The sequence below is a fragment of the Perissodus microlepis genome, chromosome 7 (assembly GCF_051167445.1).
Source record: "Perissodus microlepis isolate ML-2025 ecotype Zambia chromosome 7, ASM5116744v1, whole genome shotgun sequence".
Lineage (NCBI taxonomy): Eukaryota > Metazoa > Chordata > Actinopteri > Cichliformes > Cichlidae > Perissodus > Perissodus microlepis.
In genome coordinates this window covers 62,568,754-62,588,474 of record NC_140467.1, presented here as the reverse complement: position 1 = coordinate 62,588,474, position 19,721 = coordinate 62,568,754, and the positions used below count along the sequence as shown (strand labels likewise).

At 42.3% G+C, this 19,721-nt stretch overlaps 1 protein-coding gene across 2 annotated transcripts in view; it reads left to right on the top strand.

Annotated features, from left to right (window-relative positions):
• The window catches only part of galnt18a (UDP-N-acetyl-alpha-D-galactosamine:polypeptide N-acetylgalactosaminyltransferase 18a), a 180,961-nt gene that overhangs the window by 126,730 nt on the left and 34,510 nt on the right, over nt 1-19,721 (top strand). For both annotated transcript variants that reach the window (XM_084936564.1, XM_084936563.1), the window contains exons 5-8: nt 306-503; nt 2,593-2,707; nt 10,882-11,067; nt 12,377-12,514. In XM_084936564.1, coding sequence (XP_084792690.1) covers nt 306-503; nt 2,593-2,707; nt 10,882-11,067; nt 12,377-12,514 — 637 coding nt within the window. The remainder of the gene's footprint in view (nt 1-305; nt 504-2,592; nt 2,708-10,881; nt 11,068-12,376; nt 12,515-19,721) is intronic.

The following is a 19,721-nucleotide window of genomic DNA, read 5'->3' as shown; positions in this document are numbered from 1 at the left end:
GAACTCAGTGTGGTTGTGCACACCACAGGAGATGTGTGCATTGGGTGGGGAAGACATAGGTTCGGACAGGCTTAGCACAGCTCTGCTTGTAGCTGATGCAGAGTCATAATGTGATGAAACCACATCTACAAAGACTGTTTTTCCAGTAATCTATACTTTATGGTGTTGATTCTTCTCACAACATGATGTGAGATGATGGGAGAGACCATGTTAATCCCTGCAGCTCGCAGCGGAAGACCGATCTCTTCAATAATTCGCTTTTGTCTTTATAAACACATTCCTATCTGTACTTTATCATCCTGCAGGGCGGAGCCTATTCTGCAGCGAATAAAGGAGGACCGGACCCGGGTGGTCTCGCCTTCATTTGACAACATCAAGTATGACACCTTTGAGATCGAGGAATACCCTCTGTCTGCTCAGGGCTTCGACTGGGAGCTGTGGTGCAGATACCTCAACCCGCCAAAGTCCTGGTGGACGCAGCACAACAACACGGCGCCTATCAGGTAAAGGGGAGATGAGCTCTGAGGCTCGATAATGTAAAAAAATATGAGGGGAAAAAGAAATGGTTTTATTTTATTAAAAGGAACCTCTTTATGTGAAAGAAGTCCAAGAATGTATTAATTATTAATCGTTTGACTTGAAGCATATTGAAGTAGGGTTGATAAGATCACTTACTAAGCTCATTATTTTTACATTATAATTTCTCCAACACTAATCCCCATGAATAATTACGCATGTAAATTCTGCTTAGTGTAGTGTCAGTATTGTAACCCGTATAAAACCCGCGGGAAGCAATAGAGCTACAAAGCAAATTAAGTGTAAGACATAAAAACGGTCTCGGTGGGCCGTTACATTTAACATTTAAGAAGGAGAGCAGGTACATTTTATGTCTGCTTATTTGATGTCCTGAACACCACGCACAGTCACCACGCATACCCACAAAGAACGATCTTCAGTGGCCAGGAAAGTGTTGCCAATATAACGGAGAAAGATTGCTTAGACGCACACCAGAGACCAGTACAGACAAACAGCCCAGTAATGACAGCAGAATTGCCTGCTCACCAATACGTGCAAAGAGGATAACATGTCTGTTGTTGAGGTTTATGGCAAGTGAATCAATAATACAGTGTTTATAGATTTGGACAAAAACAAGAGGACGTATCCTGCTCAATATTGTAATGGAGGAAGATAAATGGGCCCAATTATTTATTTCTCTATCGTCTTAAGCACTTTTGTTCAAGTGCAGATTGCTGCTGGATTTGCTCGGGAGGACCGCTTGAGAGTATTGTTACCGCTTAATGGCTTTCAGAGCAGTTTTGTTAAATCGGTATCTAATTTCTTAAGTAAACATGCGTATTGTGCTCTTCCTAGTTATCAGAAGATGATGAGTTACGGTCTGAGTGGCAGTGTTCGGACGCACATTGTTCCTCTGAGCTTCAGAAAATCCACGTTTGAATGTGATAATGGATACTACGTTAAAGTACAAAATCTTAATTTACACCGAGGCAGAATAAACAGTGTGGGAGAGCTCAGGAGTTCAGAAAGGAGCCGTTTGTTGTTTCTGCTACTAAAGTTGGGAAGTCGCTGCATGTGTGTGCATGGGACTAAAGCTCAGAAATAACAAATTAATTTTAAAATGCAGTTTTTTCTAAAAGAACAAAAGCGAAATACAGAACAGTGCAGACATGTCTCTGGAGTGACCAATCGCGCTCCTTCGTCTGGCAGTTCGATGGACGAGTCTGGATCTGGCAGTTACCAGGACAACGGTACTTGTCTGACTGCACAAGTGTAAAGTTTGGTGGAGGGGGGATTACGGTGCGGGGGCTCGGCTCTTAGTTCCAGTGAAAGGAACTCTTACTGCTTCAGCACACCTGGAAGTGTTTCCTCTGCACTTCACATTTAGCACCACTGCAGATTGATAATGTGAACTCCATAGCTCAGTATTTGCTGTACGCTATAGGCTGCAAAATAAAACAACTCTTTAACTGAATGTTGTATGAAAAAGAATGTGTTGAAAGCCGGGGTGGGTGTGGGGGGTGTCTTTTTTTGGTTTCTGGCTGTTTGCCACTGTGTGTATCCACTGGGATGCAAAATTCACCCAAACAAGCTGTTTTTGCTGCGCTGCTATATTTCATATTGATAAGAAGAGATGTGTGCGACTGACAGCATGAATACTAATAGGAGTTATTTTTCACCCCTGTTGATTCAGTTTGATGTTGATGAAAGATTTGTGTACTCTTCCCGCCTGAATTTCCACAAAATGTCCTGAAGTAGTTGTGTTAGGTGAAGGCATCATTTTGACAGCTGCATCATTTGTGAGTATAATGCACTGCTTGGGTTTTCATGCAAGACTAAGGACTATGTTTAGAGCAGCGAATGTGCAGTGTACTTGAAAAATAGATCTGCAGGGGGCTTGATCCCAACAATTAGCCCCAGTATGAGGCTAATTGTGGATTAGGACATAGCTGTTGTATGTGGGTAGAGGAGAAGGCTTTGCATTATATTTTTTTAAAGGGCCTAATGACAGTGCATTCACTTTAATATAAGCAAGCTTCATTTTTCTGTGACCTTTTCTCTTTCCTCTCATTCTAGGAGCCCTGCTCTGATTGGCTGCTTTGTGGTCGACAGGAAATACTTTGAAGAGATTGGCCTGCTTGATGAGGGCATGGAAATTTATGGTGGAGAAAATGTGGAGCTTGGAATCAGGGTGAGACGGTCTTTATAAACTTTTTTTTTATAACCAAACTGATTAATTTCTGAATACTCAAGAACTCTTTTTTGTCCAGCTTCATGGAGACCCTCAAGATACAGTCCAGAATGAAACAGATGGTTTTGATTATAGTGAAAATTCATTTTTTTAATGTATTGGGGTCAAAACTTTTGCCACACTCACCATTTTGATGTAATCAGCAGCAGCTGCCTGACAGCTTGGTTTAACCAGACTTCTAAAAACTAGTTACTGGTGAAACATGGAGCGATGATAACCGTTATCAATCTTAAACTGACCCATCAATTTAGTTCTGTTTTCTTTATATAGCACCAAATCACAACAACAGTCACCTCAAGGTGCTTTATATTGTAATGTAAAGTCCTTACAATGACACAGCCTGCGTGCATTAATAGAAAACTGTCATTTCATGAGGAAAAAGTGTCACTTTATTTACACCTGCTTCTAAACAACAGTAATATTTACACCTCTACTATTTTATCTCCTCTTCTAACTCTTTGCTCCTTTTCTGAAACTAGCATAAAGTTAGGGCTGGATCAGGTGATGCTGAATTCTCCGTTAGTTATGCTACAATAGGTCTAGGCTGCTGGGGGCATCCCATGATGCACTGGGTGTTTCTTCTTCACTCAAATTTTTCTCTGTGTGTCTTTATACAGCCTTATTAATCTCAGGCTTTCTTCCACACTGTGTCTTTGGTGGCCCTCCCTCCCTGAGCCTGGTTTTAACAGGTTGCTTCCTGTTAAAAGGGTGTTTTTCTTGCTCATAAGGAGCTGTTAATTTTTGGATCTTTATCTTAAAATTCAAGAACAGTTGCATATATCAGTAAAACTAATTTGAATTACATCGATTGAGATCTCTGCCAGCACTTTACATACAGTAACCTACAAACACATGTAACGTGGGCCGCCTAACAACAGCATCAGCTGCTGTCACCATCCAAACTGAACTGTGCTAAAAGGACGGCTCGCCTAGCATACAGAAAACGAATGACCTTTCCTTTGATAGAGCAGCATCTTTATCGGTGAGTGTGACTCACCCAAACTGGCTAATTACTAATGATTTAACAACTACAAATTGTAACTTAATATGATAAAATTATATGAATATATCACATTATGGTGACAGTAACTTCCACATCTTCCAGTTTTCTTGTAGTTTCTGGCAAATCTGAGCAGCAACACATTTTATTTCATTTTCAGGCAGCCTAACTCCATCAGAACATTAAGGTACCAGAGGGACTCTATCTCTAATCGGATCTCTAGAGGCCTTGGGCTCTGCACAAGCACAGTCATCCTGAGGCTGCCAATCAGCCCCGGGAGGATGACACAGTGTTGAGGCTGAATGTATCCGGGAGCCATCGAGAGAAACTGTTGACTCAGGCTCGGTGTGGAGTGATTCACTGCAACCGTGTCTGTGTTGGGCAGGTTTGATTATCAGGCCGGGCTGGCTGATGCTGATCTGAACCACCAAGTCTAGAAAAGAATAGATAAATAAATGAAACACAGAGAGAAGTTTCTGGTTGTTACTGTACTGTGCCCTCTAAAACAGACATACAGCCCAGTTATCATTAACTTTGTCTGACTGCATCCATTTGTGATGCATTGATAGACGTTTTAAATGCCACCTTCCCCCTGGCTCCATTCTTCTAAAACACAGCAGTAAAAGAAACCCACATCGGCAGCCTTCAATGAACTATAAAAAGCTAAAGAAGGCATGCTTGGAGCTAAATGATCAGAATCGAGGGAGAAGAACTGAAAGCTGATTTGAGTTATGGTGGGACAAGCCAGCAGCAACTATGGTTTCAGAAACTGGCCTGAAATAAACTGAAATCTGTCGATTTAAATGTGTCCAATCTCCTCTTCAGAGTAATCACCTCATGCATGTTTGGACTGATTACAGCACTGCCACTATTTTTGGATCCCTCCTTGCAATCTTAACCTTTTCAGTGCTTTATTCAGTATCTATATTTCAACAGATGAACAGAGACCTTCAGTGAAAGATCTGCTCTGCTGCCCCTGGTGAAAAATAGGGTCTTGCTTAGGTTATGGAGCTAAAGAGCTGAACAAGCAGACCTGCCAGCATCCAAGATGACTGGTGCTCCCTGTATTTGCTCGGGAATGGTGGATGTTTCCCCAGTAATTATACCCCTCCACCTGTAAACAAGAACGCAGTCGAACTGCTGTGAGTGCGACGCTACCTGTAAAGGAATGTTGGCTGGATGTTGACTACAGGAACTGCGTTATCTCAGTCTAAACTCCAATAGGAAGAGTGCACTTATAGGAAATATTGCACCAGATTTATTAAAGGTCACAAACACAGGTGCTTCTGCAGCTCGCAGAAGTGCATTGCATATGTATTCGTAGGTGTTGAAAAGTTAGAGAGAAAATGAAGGAACCACTCGGACAGGATTTTTTTTTTTACGTTTGCAAGAGCAATTTTCAAATTTTTCAAATAATGATATTTTATGCACCTTATGTGGTTGTTAAAGTTGCTGCTTTGATTATTTGGAATGAGGAGGGAATACATGCCTAACCTTTGGCTCCTGTAGTTGCTCAGCCAGATGTTTCGAGCTGAGACGCGTCTATTTCTGCTCCTTAATGCTTCTGTTTAATGTAAGAGAGCAGAGCTTAACATGGAGGACCAAGAGAGGGGGAAGTGGCTCATTACACATGCATAAAGTTACAGTGAGCAGCAGAGTTGACAGTGTTTCAGGGTATTAGTTACATTGCTACGCAGACATTGGTTCGTAATGAAAACTTCAGGCAGCAGACGTCTGTGTCTTCACACAGCAGGGCGCATGTAGAGATCTGCAGCCTCACAAATCAGCTCTCATGTAGTCTTTTCTTCTTTTTCAGGTGTGAAGTGTGTTCAAAGAATGTCGTTCAGGGGTCACTGGATTTAAGTCAGAATAAAGGGGAGTGATGCATGCGTGGATCAATCAGGATCTGGTGGCAAATCATCTTTTGGTTTCTTCTATTTGTCCTACAGGTTCCTTCAACCTTCAGATTTTAACAGTTTCCCTTTAATCAGAACCTGTTGCTGCTTCTTCAGCTGCTTCCTGATCTGAAGTGTTATTCTGAGACATGTGCATGAACCCCACAGTTACACTGCTGTGCTGGTTAGTGGATTACTCGCTCCCTCCTGAGGTCTGATTGATGGTGCAGGGCATCTTTGAAAAGAACTGGCTGACGATTTGTTTTATAGATTATTCACCCGACAAACTTTCCAGTCCAGCACACAGCGTTTTGCAATCAGGCTTATTAGTTCCACTTAGTATATTTGGCTCTGTGCATTTTCTTTAGAACAGCTACAACCTGATGTCATAAACACACTATGATGTCATGAATATAAATGTGTCTGGTCACTGGCTGTGTTGTGCCTTCCTTTGTCTCATGGGAAGCTTTTGTGGAGGACTCGGATGTGACTTTCTCCATATGAAGCATGAATGTCAAGCCTGCTACAGGTCTGATAATGCCTTTCTCCTTAGCTCCTCACAGTGCAGAGAGCAAGAGTGCTGCTGCATCATGCAGTGAGGTTAGTCTCTATTATAGAGCTCTTTTGCCATATAATTACTCTGCATAAGCCCACACTGCAGAGACAAATTGAACACCTGTTGACATTAGCACAGCGGAGAGTTGGATGGTTTATTCAGTGAAGCAGAAGTAGTGAGGGTCCCTCTGTGGGGGATGAGCTCACTGTCGCCACCACGACCGCAGTGCACGTCTTTCTGACCCAGATCAGATGCTCCCCTCAGCCGTCGGCCGCTCTGCCCACATTACTTGTTGGCCTGTGTGCTGAAACGGGGCCAAGAGTCAGTTGCCCTCTGCAGGGTTGACAGCAACGGTGAAGCAAAATGGACCGGTTTCAGTGTAGAAGCACTTCAAAGGGGCTGTGGAGCATTTTGTGTGGATGTGGACAGATTACCACTCCGTGTGTGGAGTTTTTTGGAACAGCTGAAAGAGCAACCAAAGGTTAGCCAGAGTATTGACATTTTATTTCTGTAGCAAACACTTCCAGTGCCACAGGACCATCTGAAGCCTGAACTCAGCAGCACGTGGAATTCTGTCGAGCCCCCGCCTCGACACGCACATCATTATTCTGATGTGTTTTTTTACTTCGTGGTTTTCTAGAAAAACATCAGGAATGACAGGGAAAGTCAATATTTCAGCACACAGAGCTGTAGAAGCCCCTTTTTCAGATCAATGATTATGTAAATCGGCGGTGATATTTTGACAGAATCAGTTCTGCACACATGTCCCAGGGGCATTGCTCTTAATCTAACTAATTCATCATGTGTTGGTTTTGGCCCCGGGTTTAACTCAGAAAACACTCCGTTTGTTCTATTTCTATCTTCATACCAAACACAGACTACTTTTTCTTTTTTATCAGCGATTTGTTCGTGCGCTCCCTCGGTTTCTGCAGAAGCTCTCCGTATCTCTGGCCTGCACGCTCCTTTTAGTGATAAAGATTGCTTTCATGAAGCCTGATCTGCGCCGTGCTGGCGTAATATTGTGCATATTTAACACTCATTGTCTTTTTTTTTCTCCCTCCATCACGACGGGTGGTCGTCTTCGCTCAATGTGATTTATAATTCACAACTTGTTTATGCCTTTTGCTGCTCATTTTCTCATTAAAAACTTTTAAAAACACAAGTCTGACATCAAGATTTGTTCCACATTTCTCCAAAGGAGACAGGCCGGGAGACAATTAGGGATGTAAATGTGCTGCGTTTTGTCTGGGTGACACCCGTACAAATCAGCCAGACACAACTTCCCAGACAGTGGATGCACACGCACCCAAACTGCGAGTTCTCAAAGTCATAATGATGCTCTGTGATGTTTGCTGTGTAGTATTTGGCACATGACCCTGTGTTCACCCATGAACAAAAATAACAAAGCCAAAAAAAGAAAAGACTTCTCGAAAAGATGACTGAAGACCAGATTTCTCTCCCCTTTATTTCACTCTCTTTATCTCCTCTCTTTATTCCCGCTTTATCTCCCTGTGTGTTTATCCCAGCACCTCCTCTTTTTATATCCTTTTTTGAATCTCTCCTTCTTTCATTTCCCCTTTTTTCCTGATGCCATTCTCTATCTCACGCTGCACACCCACATGCTCAGAGGTAGATTGTTATACTCGAAGAATAGCTCCTTATACTCTAACCCCATGTTGTAAATCCTTTATAGAAAGTGTTGAGGTATTTCTGAAAGAAGCATGTATTATCTCTGAATTTGGCCCTGCCTGGGCGTCAGGCCAGCGCTACAGTTTCTGCTGTTGTTCTGCAGCAGCGCTTTGCTTTGGTAGGATAGAGGGAAGGAGGCTGGCCGGCAGGAGGGATTAGAACACAAATGCACAGGAGTGCAGGATTGGAATAGAGAGAACAGGAGTTTCTATTCAAATCAGCATTTCCCAGCATTTGTTTGTGAAATCCTAAGGTGCCTGCAGCTCAGTGTTGAGCAGCGCTATCGTGGAAACAATGGTACAATAATCTTCTGACCAAACGTGGCGAATTCTAGAATATTTCTGGAGAATTGTTGCTATTTCCTGAAAATTGGTCCACATTTGAAGCAGCTTGATTGTTGCACTTTGCTTTGTAGCTGACAGGTGGTCACTAGTGGACACTCCAAGTTCTGTTGTCTAGGTAACCCTGCGATGTATTTGCTGCCTCGCTCATACATCAGTCAACGATGTCCTTCGTTGTTATTAATAATAATAATAATAATGGATTGGATTTATATAGCGCTTTTCAAGGCACCCAAAGCGCTTTACAATGCCACTATTCATTCACTCTCGCATTCACACACTGGTGGAGGCAGCTACAGTTGTAGCCACAGCTGCCCTGGGGCAGACTGACAGAAGCGAGGCTGCCATATCGCGCCATCAGCCCCTCTGGCCAACACCAGTAGGCGGTAGGGTAAAGTGTCTTGCCCAAGGACACAACGACCAGGACAGAGAGCCCGGGGATCGAACCGGCGACCTTCCGGTTACAGATATGCTTATTGGCAGTGGTTTGAATTGGATTGAGATGTTGAGAAGGAAGAACTCAAAGTGGCGAAAGTACCAGCAGAGATGGCCTTTGCTTCTCTCCTACTGACCCGTGATCCATGTAATTCCTTCACCTTTGAGACGGTGCACATCGCATCATACTCTGAAACTCACCGGAGGGCAAAGTAGTAAACATTTAGATATGCAGCTGTGGGCTGAAACACTAATAAAATACCTGTAGCTGGTGAAAGATGTTAGATTATTCCACATCAAAGCATTATTTGAGTACTGTATCGACTTCGTTGTCAGAAAGGTTTTGTTTAGCACTGACAGTCAGTGTTTAACCGCTGCAAGATGTTAACAACAGCCGTGCAGAAGTTCTAGCTGCAGTAACATTTTGTCAGTGTGCATATTTTTCCTTGGTGTAACAGGCCAGTGGGGTTAGCCTTTAAACATGACTTATTATGATCCTTTCTAACACCATGTTTTTATTTTCTCGATCAAGTGCAAAAATAGCAAAGTCTGCAATAAACAACACATTTAGAATAAAAGTGCTGCAGGCGCCTGATGAAGACCTTACACGATGAGGTGAGGAACTTTATATATTTACGACAGTGATGAAAAAAGAAGTTGGATTAAAACAGTACAAGTAAGACTCACATTGTGTAAGAGAGAATTGCAAGTTGCATTAATAAATCATAAATACTCTCTAAATATGAGAATAACAGCTGCATGGAGGTATGATACAAATATGTTTGGGGTCTGACAGAACGAAGAGTTATTATACAGCTTTGAAGAGAATGGTAGTGTTCCTTATGGCAGCGAGGTGGAATCAGTCTGAGGGAGAACAGAGAATAGATGCACTCGCTACCACAGACCTAAAGATCTCTGACATCTTGCTGCACATATTAAAGGCTCTGAGCTTCCTTAGTTACTTTAGTTCAGTGAGTTTTGCAGCATGCATGTATGCACAGCTCTCTGAAGCTCCCACCACAGCATCTCAGTCACGCTGAGGTCTGTACTCTGGACCACTGCAGCACCTGGATACTTTTCTGTTGGACACTTGATGCTGTGCTTGGGATCTTTGTCCTGTTGACCCAGTTTGGTCCAACCTTTAGCTTTTGGACAGATGGCCTCACATCTGACTCTAGAAGGCCTGTGGCCAGAATCCTCATGCCTCCACCACGCTGCTGACAGCTGGTGTGAGATGTTTGTGCTGATGTGCTGTGTTTCTTTTTCTCCAAATGTGCTGCTGTGCATGATGGACTAACATCTCCACTTTGGTCTCTGTCCAAAGGACATTGTTGCAGGAGTCTTGTGGTTTGTTCAGATGCAGCTTTCCAGGCCTAAGCTGTGCTCCTGTGTTCTTTTTAAAGAGAAGAGGCCCTGATAGCCCTTTCAAACCAGCCATGTCTGTCATGAACTTGAGCCTTTAACATGTTAACTGTGGCCTGTCTGAATCGTGAGTAGTGGAAGCAGGAAGCTTGTGCTTAGTTTTTCAGGCACTGCTTCTGCATTTTTAGTTTTTATTCTGATAAATAATAATACGGTATAATATCCCACGTGTAGCTGTACTTCTGAGGTTGTATTTACCTAATTTTAGAACCTGCTGAGGGTGTGAAGTTTTTATTTATTATCTCCTCACACAGAAAACCTTTGAATTCAAAGACACTTGTTTCCATTACTGTATATGGCACAAAAGAAGGAAGAATCCAAACATGAATCTGGATGAGTTTTCTATGATGTGCTACCTCGCACACACACCAAATATTGTTTGCTAAAACATGTATGACTTGAAATAACATTTGTCACATGTGTCATGAGCCTGGCTAGTCCTACGTAGGCTGTAGGACGGCTTCCACTGTCAAACAAGTGCAGACAGGTTAAAATAGCAGCATCTGGGTAGGCATTACCACTGTGTGCCTGTGATACCTTTCTATTCATGCTAATTCCATCAGCCAGGCTCAGTTTCAGCAGGTTTTAATCTCCTATTCAGAGGACACAGGTTTAACTGGCAGTAACCTGGCAGGTGCTGAAAATATCTCTACCTTTTTTGGGAGTCCCCACAGTCCTCACATGTCGGAATTTACGTGTGTGTGTGTGTGTGTGTGTGTGTGTGTGTGTGTGTGTGTGTGTGTGTGTGTGTGTGTGTGTGTGTGTGTGTAACAAAGGTGTGGCAGTGCGGTGGCAGTGTAGAGGTCCTGCCCTGCTCTCGGATCGCCCACATCGAACGTGCCCACAAACCCTACACGGAGAACCTGACGGCTCACGTCCGCCGCAATGCTCTGAGGGTGGCTGAGGTCTGGATGGACCAGTACAAGAGTCACGTCTACATGGCCTGGAACGTTCCACTGCAGGTAAACACACTGCACTCACTGTGTGTGTGTGTGTGTGGTGCTTCTTCTCTCTGTGTGCGGGGGTGTTATTGTGGACATGTTTATTTGTGTTCAGGGGTTGTGTTACAGATTTTCTAGCAGCCGTGAATGCCACCATGGAGATCCACTAGAAAGTCGGTGGCACATAAATAACAAGCAAATGCATCTCTGAAGGATTGTTGTTGTGCAAGCATGTACTGTATATAAAAGATGGAGCTACATTTTTGCTGTGGATTTTGGACAATTCTTAGCATGTTAGTTGTATGTGTGATGAAAGTTAGATAAAATAATTGAGCGTTAACTTACCAGATAACGCTAGAGAGCTTGGTTATTTATTCTGTGTCAAGCTCCATCATTCCTTTTCATGTCATAACGTTGCGCGTTTTAGCATTGAGATCGATTTGCTTTTGGACCCACCCTCAAGCGGTCATTAGAGGTACTACCATTTTAGTCACTTCCTGTTTGTTTACATTTTCAGATGACAAGTCATTTGAATACTGTATAACAAAGATCTACAGTGTGTTTCTTAACCAGGTTTAGCTGACCTATCAAAACCTAACCAAACCCTCATAATCCCAAAAAGTTCACACTAGTTCAGCCTTTTAGTATCCATGTTTCAACCACGTGTGTTCAGGTCTAATGCGAAGTCAGACTCATATCTGAGTGATCGCACACATATATATATATATATATAAAACTCACCCAAAGTAGTCCTTCAGTTCATAGCTAGTTTCATTATTCATAAGCCTGTAGATCACTCTTGTCTTCCAGTTTGCTCGAGCCCGGCAATAACTCTTCTCTGATATTGTTTTATGTATGAGCACAGTGTTGCAGACCAGATTTACAGTGATTCAATGCAGATCGGCCAGTAGATGCTCAAATTTGTAGGACCAAGAATAATTTATGTCTGTAGGGTAAATTTCCTCTTGGCAGGAAAACAATCTTTCGGGACATTTCACATACTTTTTATGTAGATTCTGCCTTAACATCTCTGTTTAATTTCAGCCGTTCCTCACTGAGTATCGCACTCTGTGAGGCTCCTTTTTAAACATTCCTTGCTGTTCTTCTGCTCAGTTATCATTTCCGACTCTTTCATTGCCATTCCAAGGATGTAGTAGTGCTCAAAGGACGCAGAGGCCTGAATTCTGCACGTGTTTTTATTTATTGCTACGTCGAATGTAAGAAAATTGAAGCTCTTTTTGTATTTATCGTGTTGCTCGAGGTCATTGGGTGGCAGTAAAATGCTCAGCATGTAAAACTTGGATCTGTGTGTGTTTACTTCCTTGCCTAGAACTCAGGAATAGACATCGGGGACATTTCTAAGAGGAAGGCCCTGCGGTCAAGACTCCGGTGTCGACCGTTCAGCTGGTTCCTCTCCAACATCTACCCTGAGCTCCGATCCTACAGCGACACAGTTGCTTATGGCGTGGTGAGTTCCTGTGATCGACCTGCATTTCCGTCTTTGCCTATGTTGACATCCAGAATTAAGGGTTTATTCATTAATGAGTTCCCACTGGTTTCTGAATAATTCCCAAATCAGAACATTATGTATTCCTGGGTATTTGTAGTCTTTGTGAAACAGTTGGCCCTGCAGTCGACTGGCAGCCTGTTGAACCCCACACAGCCCATGAGAGCTGTAGGCATTTTCTTTCTGTTCTAGTTTAAAACCTCTGTTTCTCGTACATTTATAGCTTTCCAAACATTTCCTGATGCTCCAGTGCTTCTGTTTTTTCTTTTGTTCCTCACTGATGTCCTCATGTATGACCCTGGGGCTGTTTCATGGACTTTTGCCTTCTTATGCACGACCACTACCAGTTTTGGATTCGCATCCAATACGATTGATACTTCTTTTCATGTTTTGGTGTAAAATAAAGATATTACAGTGATTAAAGTCTGGATTTGAGTTGCTAGAAGTGATGGGGGGTTCTCACCATGTGGTCTGCATATCAGTGCCTCTGCTAAATTATTTTGATTCCCTGTGGTGACAAAATATACCCTCTACCCAAAATGATTCATCTGGAAATGGTCACAAATGGACTTTCACAGTTAGGTCTTGTGCTCCTGTGAGTGTGCGCCTCTTATTTTGAGTTTTGTTCAGATTCTTCATGTTGATGATTTTTAGAAATAACCTAAAATAGAAATAATACCCACCCTGTTATCGTCGTATCATAAACACCTCTTCATGACTTCCTGTAACTTTCCAGCTGCAAAAACCCAACTTTTCTGTTAAACCTCAGTGCAATTGCACACGCACACTCACTTTAAATCACAGCAGCGGGTATGGAGAAGGTGAACTTTTTTTCTACCACTTAACTTCTGCTTGACTATAACTCTCATCAGCTAACGGCCGTGGGAGGATTTTGCATAATTGAAAAATGACAGTAATCTGTTGAAAGCGGAGCAGAATTATCCCCCTGCTCTGACTGCTCCTGCTGATAGAGGACGAAAATGACTCATTTGGGACCAATTCCACTTACTAACCATTTAATGTCATTTTTAATTGAAATCTCAGTCACCCTTTAACCCATAAAATCTTTAAAACTTATAACTGGATTGTAGCTTGGGTAGACATCCTGTTTCTGCATTGATGAAAAAACCAAAACTTTTGCCATATTGTAACTTAAGTGTACCGAGGCATGGACTTCACTAGACCCCTGAAGGTGTGCTGTGGCATCTGGCACCAAGATGTTAGCAGCAGATCCTTTAACACTAGAATTACTGAGCCTTTTTTTTCCTGGTCCCTACTACTAGATTTACTAGCACTGCGCAAATTTGCGTAAATTCCCCTGAACCTAACACCTCCTAGCACCCCGCTGAGAGGCCTTCAGCTCCATTGTTCTCCTGCTTTTGTTGTGCGACCATACCCTCCCCCAACCCCCAACCAGGAGAGATTCAGGAGACAGGAGAGAACCCGGAGAAGGTCTTTCCTTCCAATCGTTGTCAGGCAGTACCTGCAGCCTACAATACACCATGCCTGTCCATAAACATATATAGACAGAGTTGTACACATATTTATTTATCCACACCTTACATAATATACATAAAGTCTAGTTATTTATATACCACCATTTGACCTTAGAACTGAAGAAGCTTCTCAGATGAGAGGTGAAACGTCTTCAAGCAACTCAAAGAAGTCCAGACGCTTTTCTTTCCAAGCTTCTTTGACTAATGGAAGATCTGTGCTGAGAGTCAAGGAAGGTGTGAATGTGTGTCTTTCATATTTGCAGGTCAGTCAATGTGTGGGATATTTTGTATAGATACGGCAGGCATTTCTGAAAGTCGTAACACAGAGGTTTGGCCTGACTTGGATCTGAGCAACTCTGAGTGAGCAAATGCAAATTTGCCAGGCCTAAAGGATAATGGGTGGTTTGCACAACAAAAGCTGGAGGAGAAACGAGCTGACGACCTGTGAAAATCTCAGCAGGGGTGATTAACACCTCGGGACTTGCACCAGAAAATAAAAAAGCCAGTAATTCTAGTAGGTGTTGGGTTGAGGGAAGTTACGCAAATTTGCGCAGGTTTAGTAAATCTAGTCCTCCGTGGATCGGACTTGTTTGGACTGAGATCTGGTGAAACACCTCAAACTCGTTTTTGTGCTCCTCAAACCGTTCCTGAACCATCTTTGCTTCGTGGCAGATGGCATCCTGACTGGTGCCAACAAACTGTGATGCTCTGTGTATTCTGACACCTTTCTATCAGAAGCAGCCTTACATTTTTCAGCAGTTTCAGTTTTAGTAGCTTGTCTGTTGGGTCAAACCACAAGGGACAGCTGTCACTCCCACATGCATGAAAGAGCCTTTGCCACCCATGACCCTGTCGCTGTTTCACCCCTGTTCCTTCCTTGGACCGCTTTTCATGACCCCTGCAGACGTGAACGCCCCACAAATCTGCAGTTTTAGAGATTTGTCCCTTTTTCAAACCTCAGATCCTCATGTTTGCCCATTTTTCCTCCATAAAAACAACTTTGAGGACAGAATGTTCACTTGCTCCCTAATATACATATCCCACCCACTAACAGGTCCTGTGCTGAAGAGATAATCAGTGGTATTCACTTCACCTGTCAGTGGCCACAGTGTTATACCTGATTGGTGTCGTGTAGAACAAAGAGCAAGACAGCCCATTTAGGAACAGATTCTCAGACATGAGATGGAAACATGACACTTGTAAGGGTTAAAAAAAAAGATCTGTACTGGGTAAATAATTAGATACAGCTAGACGATGAACCTGGTAACAAAATGTGGGTACAAAGTAACCCGCATAACCTCCAGGTTATTTTGACCGTATCCCACCAGGTGATATGATTATTTAAGCTTTGCCCAAAATTCACTTTCTTGAGTTTTTTTGAATGATAGGAAATCAGATAAAATGTCCACAGTATCAGTGCATGCTTCTGTTACTCTGAAATAAAAATAATAACTCGTAAACTGAAATGAGGTTTGGTCTTCAGATTGTGGGCCCTATTCGAGGAAGCAGGTAAAACAATCTTTGAGTTTAAAAATAAACTCAGAGCCGCCAGAACAGCTGATCAGAGTTGTTCCAATCAGCTCTGGGAATGTTCACCCTGAATATGAACACGTGTCAGTGCTGAACGTCATGTTTATATTAAAAAACAGGAAGTTTAAAAAGGTTCATTTCGATTAGCTCCGTTGTCATGACAGACAGAATAAAACTTTGATACTAAATATATAATTTGTTAGAACATTTGCTGTCATCATTTATCCAAATGTCATTTTGATTAAATGAAGCTGGAATCTTATTTTTCTTCTTGATTTTTAATCTAATTACTCAGCTGTGACCCGACAGGAGAAACGGTCTGTGACGTTATTATCCTCAAGACAGTGTTTAATGAATAAAAACAGTTTTTTCTATAGTTAATGATCATTTCTATCTTTCAATAATTTTTTAGTAAAAGCTTAATCTACTGATGAAATGTAACAACCTCACTTTTTTTGCTATTACTGGATAAAACCTCTGATCTAATGTTCTCCAGTTCAGTCATAGTTTCAGATTTCTGAAAAAAAAAAAACAGGGCAACTTTCCAGGTTTTTTTTTCATCTAAAGTTTTATCATTAAAAAGAAGCACATTGAGAACTGCTTCAGTTTTTATATATATTGCATAAATGAGTATAGCTTAGAGCAAAGGAGCCTTTTTAAACAAAGGAACAAATCACGTCAAGGAAATGAAGCCATTATGATTCGGACGGGATGAGCTGGGAAACGACCGGAGCTGAACCGGATCTGGTCTGAATCCGTGATCCGTATTCATTTTGGATCCCTCCTGCTGTGCCAGTGGACTCAGGTTTGCAGAGTGCATGACTGAACTTCAATCTGTGAACAAATATTACTACACTGTTCAGGACAGACTGTCTTTAGCCGCATGTAAAAAGTCACTTTAAATATTTTTAGTTCAGTTTCATCGATCAGTTTCATCGATGCTGGTGTGAAACTGATTTAAGTTCTCTCTTGTATTTTATTTTTCAAATAACTTTGAATCATCTGTTGTCTGCAAGCTGGATGCAAACAATTTTTGTTTTCCCACCTGTAGTTAAAAAGGACTTCTTTCAGTTTTATTCTGTCTCTGTGGAACATCAATTCTGTCGCTGAATAGAAGAAGAAAAGAGTTATGTGTTGATAGATGTGTGGGTGGTGTGGTGGGGTGGGGTGGAGGGGCGGCTGGGTGGGGGGCAGACATTAGCGGCAGCAATTGAATCTCCAGTTCTGAAAGCAGCCTCCGCATCACCTCTTGTGCTGCTGTTCGATAAACACTTCAATCACAATGTGGGCCGGATGGAGTTATTTGTTGACACTACTGAGCACGTGCGGGGCTTGGCTTTGAGCGTGTCAGAGGAAAGCGTTGCCACGGTGACATGTGAGCGATGTAGATAGGAAGGTTTCATATTTGCCAAAAAAACAATATCTTGCGGGAGATAGCAGTCGGAGAGAGCGCGACATGCGTTCTGATGTGACAACCATCTGTTTACACACTCATCTCTTATTTAGCATGAAGTCAAAGCTACAAGAACACATAGCTCACACAAGGCAAGCACTGAACACAGCACAGACAGTGCTTTGTCAAGAAGCCGTGCTTAAAGAAGGGAAACAGAGACAAATTCAATTGGAAATGAATCTGGAAGAAGTCAGGCGAGAGCCACAACAGAAGAGTTACAGCCGTCTGTTAAACACGGTGGAGCATCTGTTATGTTTGGGCTGCATTTCAGCCAGTGGTGTCGCACGTCTGTGTTAAAATCAATGCATGACAACGATCCCAAACACACTGCAGGTGCAGTAAGAGCACACCTGGAGATAAAAACACAGAGTGGAACAGCATCAGTCGTGGATCGGACCTCGACATTATTGAAGCAGTGTGGGAACATCTTGGCAGAAGAAATGTTAGCCAACATCCAAAGAAGGGCTTTGAATGTTCTTCAAGAAGCCTGGAGAACTTTTCCTGAAGACCACTCAGAGAAATGAAGGAAAGGCCACGTCAGTGAGTTCAGACTGTGCTGAAGAAAAAAGGTGATCACACCAAAGCTTGACTTTTAAGCTCTTTGTTGCCTTATTTACTTAATTTCCATTCATGTTGACATGTTTTACTAAATCACTGCTTCTATTTACCATTTTCCTCATGAAATATAAAGAATGGTTTTCTCTGACTTCTACACTGTATTGTATGTTAGAGACCTTTAACTTCTGAAAATAACGTAAACTAAAGTTTTAGATGTTATGGAGTGCAAAGGGGCATAGCATGGGAATACAAGTGCATCAAAAATTGCCTTCATGAGTGAAATGGAAGAGGCCCCTGATGTGATGCCTCCTGGACTCGAGAGCACGGCCTGATTGATGGAATAGTTATCAGCTGGTGGAGTCCAGACTGATGTATCTCAACAACTATTAAATCCTCCTGCTTCCTTACCTCCACTGAGCAAAACACTGAATCATCCGGTGTCATCGCGGCCACCGGCTGTGTAATCGAGCCTGACCTCTGACCCTCTATGAAATGGGACAAAAGTAAAAACGAAATTCCCTCAGGGAATCGATAAAAAATCAAATTATTGCAGCGCTGTGATACGTCCGAAAGCAGCGTGAGATATTGTGAAACAGAAAGCTTCACTCAGCCTTCAATAATGGATCAAAAACAAACTGAAACCTCCACAGGACTGTCTCTGACGTGATGCAGAGGAGCGCAGAGAGGCGATGGGTTGCATTAGGTAAACCAAGGCAGAGATGCGATCCGTGATCCCGATGAACGGCGGGTTCTGCAGGTTGGCTGAGGCCAGCTGTGCTGCAAGTGGAGAAAATAAACTGTCGGAAATGAAAGTTTTGCCTGTCTGTCATTCATCATAAACTCCAAATGCTTCAGCTTTGAGACTCGGTTTGGTGTGAATGTGGACCCATCGAGCCGTTTCATTCAACTTTCAAAAGTAATGTTTGTATTTTGCCAACGTTAATGATGAATAAACCTGGAGCCGACCAAACTCAGACCAGAGCTTGAATACGTAAAGAGACATTTCAAATCAGCTCTTTTTAGAGGTCGCTTGGAAGGCAGAGTAAAGATGGCTCCACTCACCTGTGAGATTCACAAAGATGAACTTTTACCGAAGCTCATCAGTTCAGTGTCAGATATTAACAGCCAGGTTTCCTCAATGTGTGCATTCGCATCACATCAGTCCTCATGACACTGCGGTTATCGCTGTTATCAGAGCTCTGCTGGTGAATATTTTACTTCAGATAATAAACAGTTTGTTGTGTGGAATGTGCAGGAATGGAACATTTAGATAAACGTCACCCAAACTGAAGATGTTATCAAAAAAAAGGGAAAAAAACATCTCAGAAAACATGGAGAACTTAGAGACCTGAGTTATTAGCTTATGTTTTAAGAAACAATAACTATACACATCGTTTTTGGTAAAAATTAAGAAACTTAACTTCATTGACCACTTTTTCTATAATTTCATCAATTTTAGCCTAAATAAAGGAAAAACTATAGACTGTATAAAAAGATTACGATATAGCACCAAATCACAACAACAGTCACCTCAATGTGCTTTATATTGTAAGGTCGACCCTACAATAATACATACAGAGGAAAAACCCAACAATCATATATCCCCCTATGAGCAGCACTTTGGCGACAGTGGGAAGGAAAAACTCCCTTTTAACAGGAAGAAACCTCCAGCAGAACCAGGCTCAGGGAGGGGCGGGGCCATCTGCTGTGATTGGTTGGGGTGAGAGAAGGATAAAGACATGCTGTGGAAGAGAGACAGAGGAAAATAATGCATGTGTGAGCGCATCAGTCATCGCACAAAGATTCACGACACTTCATGAATCATGAAGCAGCATAACAGATTGTTATTATCTGTAAAGTGTTCAAGCGAACATGGTCAAAGTACAAAAATCTCTGCTGCATATTACCAAGGCTGGATTTTTTATACAGATTAAACAGTTTTATTTCACGCTATGATATCGATACTGTAGTTTCAGGCATCTGGCTAATAGTTAATATTAGTTAATACTGATTACCAGAGTGAAATGAATACGCTGACTGGGATTCAAACTGTTAACCCTTCGCTGTTAGCTCCTCTGCTGGCATCAGATTTGACTAAGTCATCAAAGTTTACTAACCTCAGCTCTATACT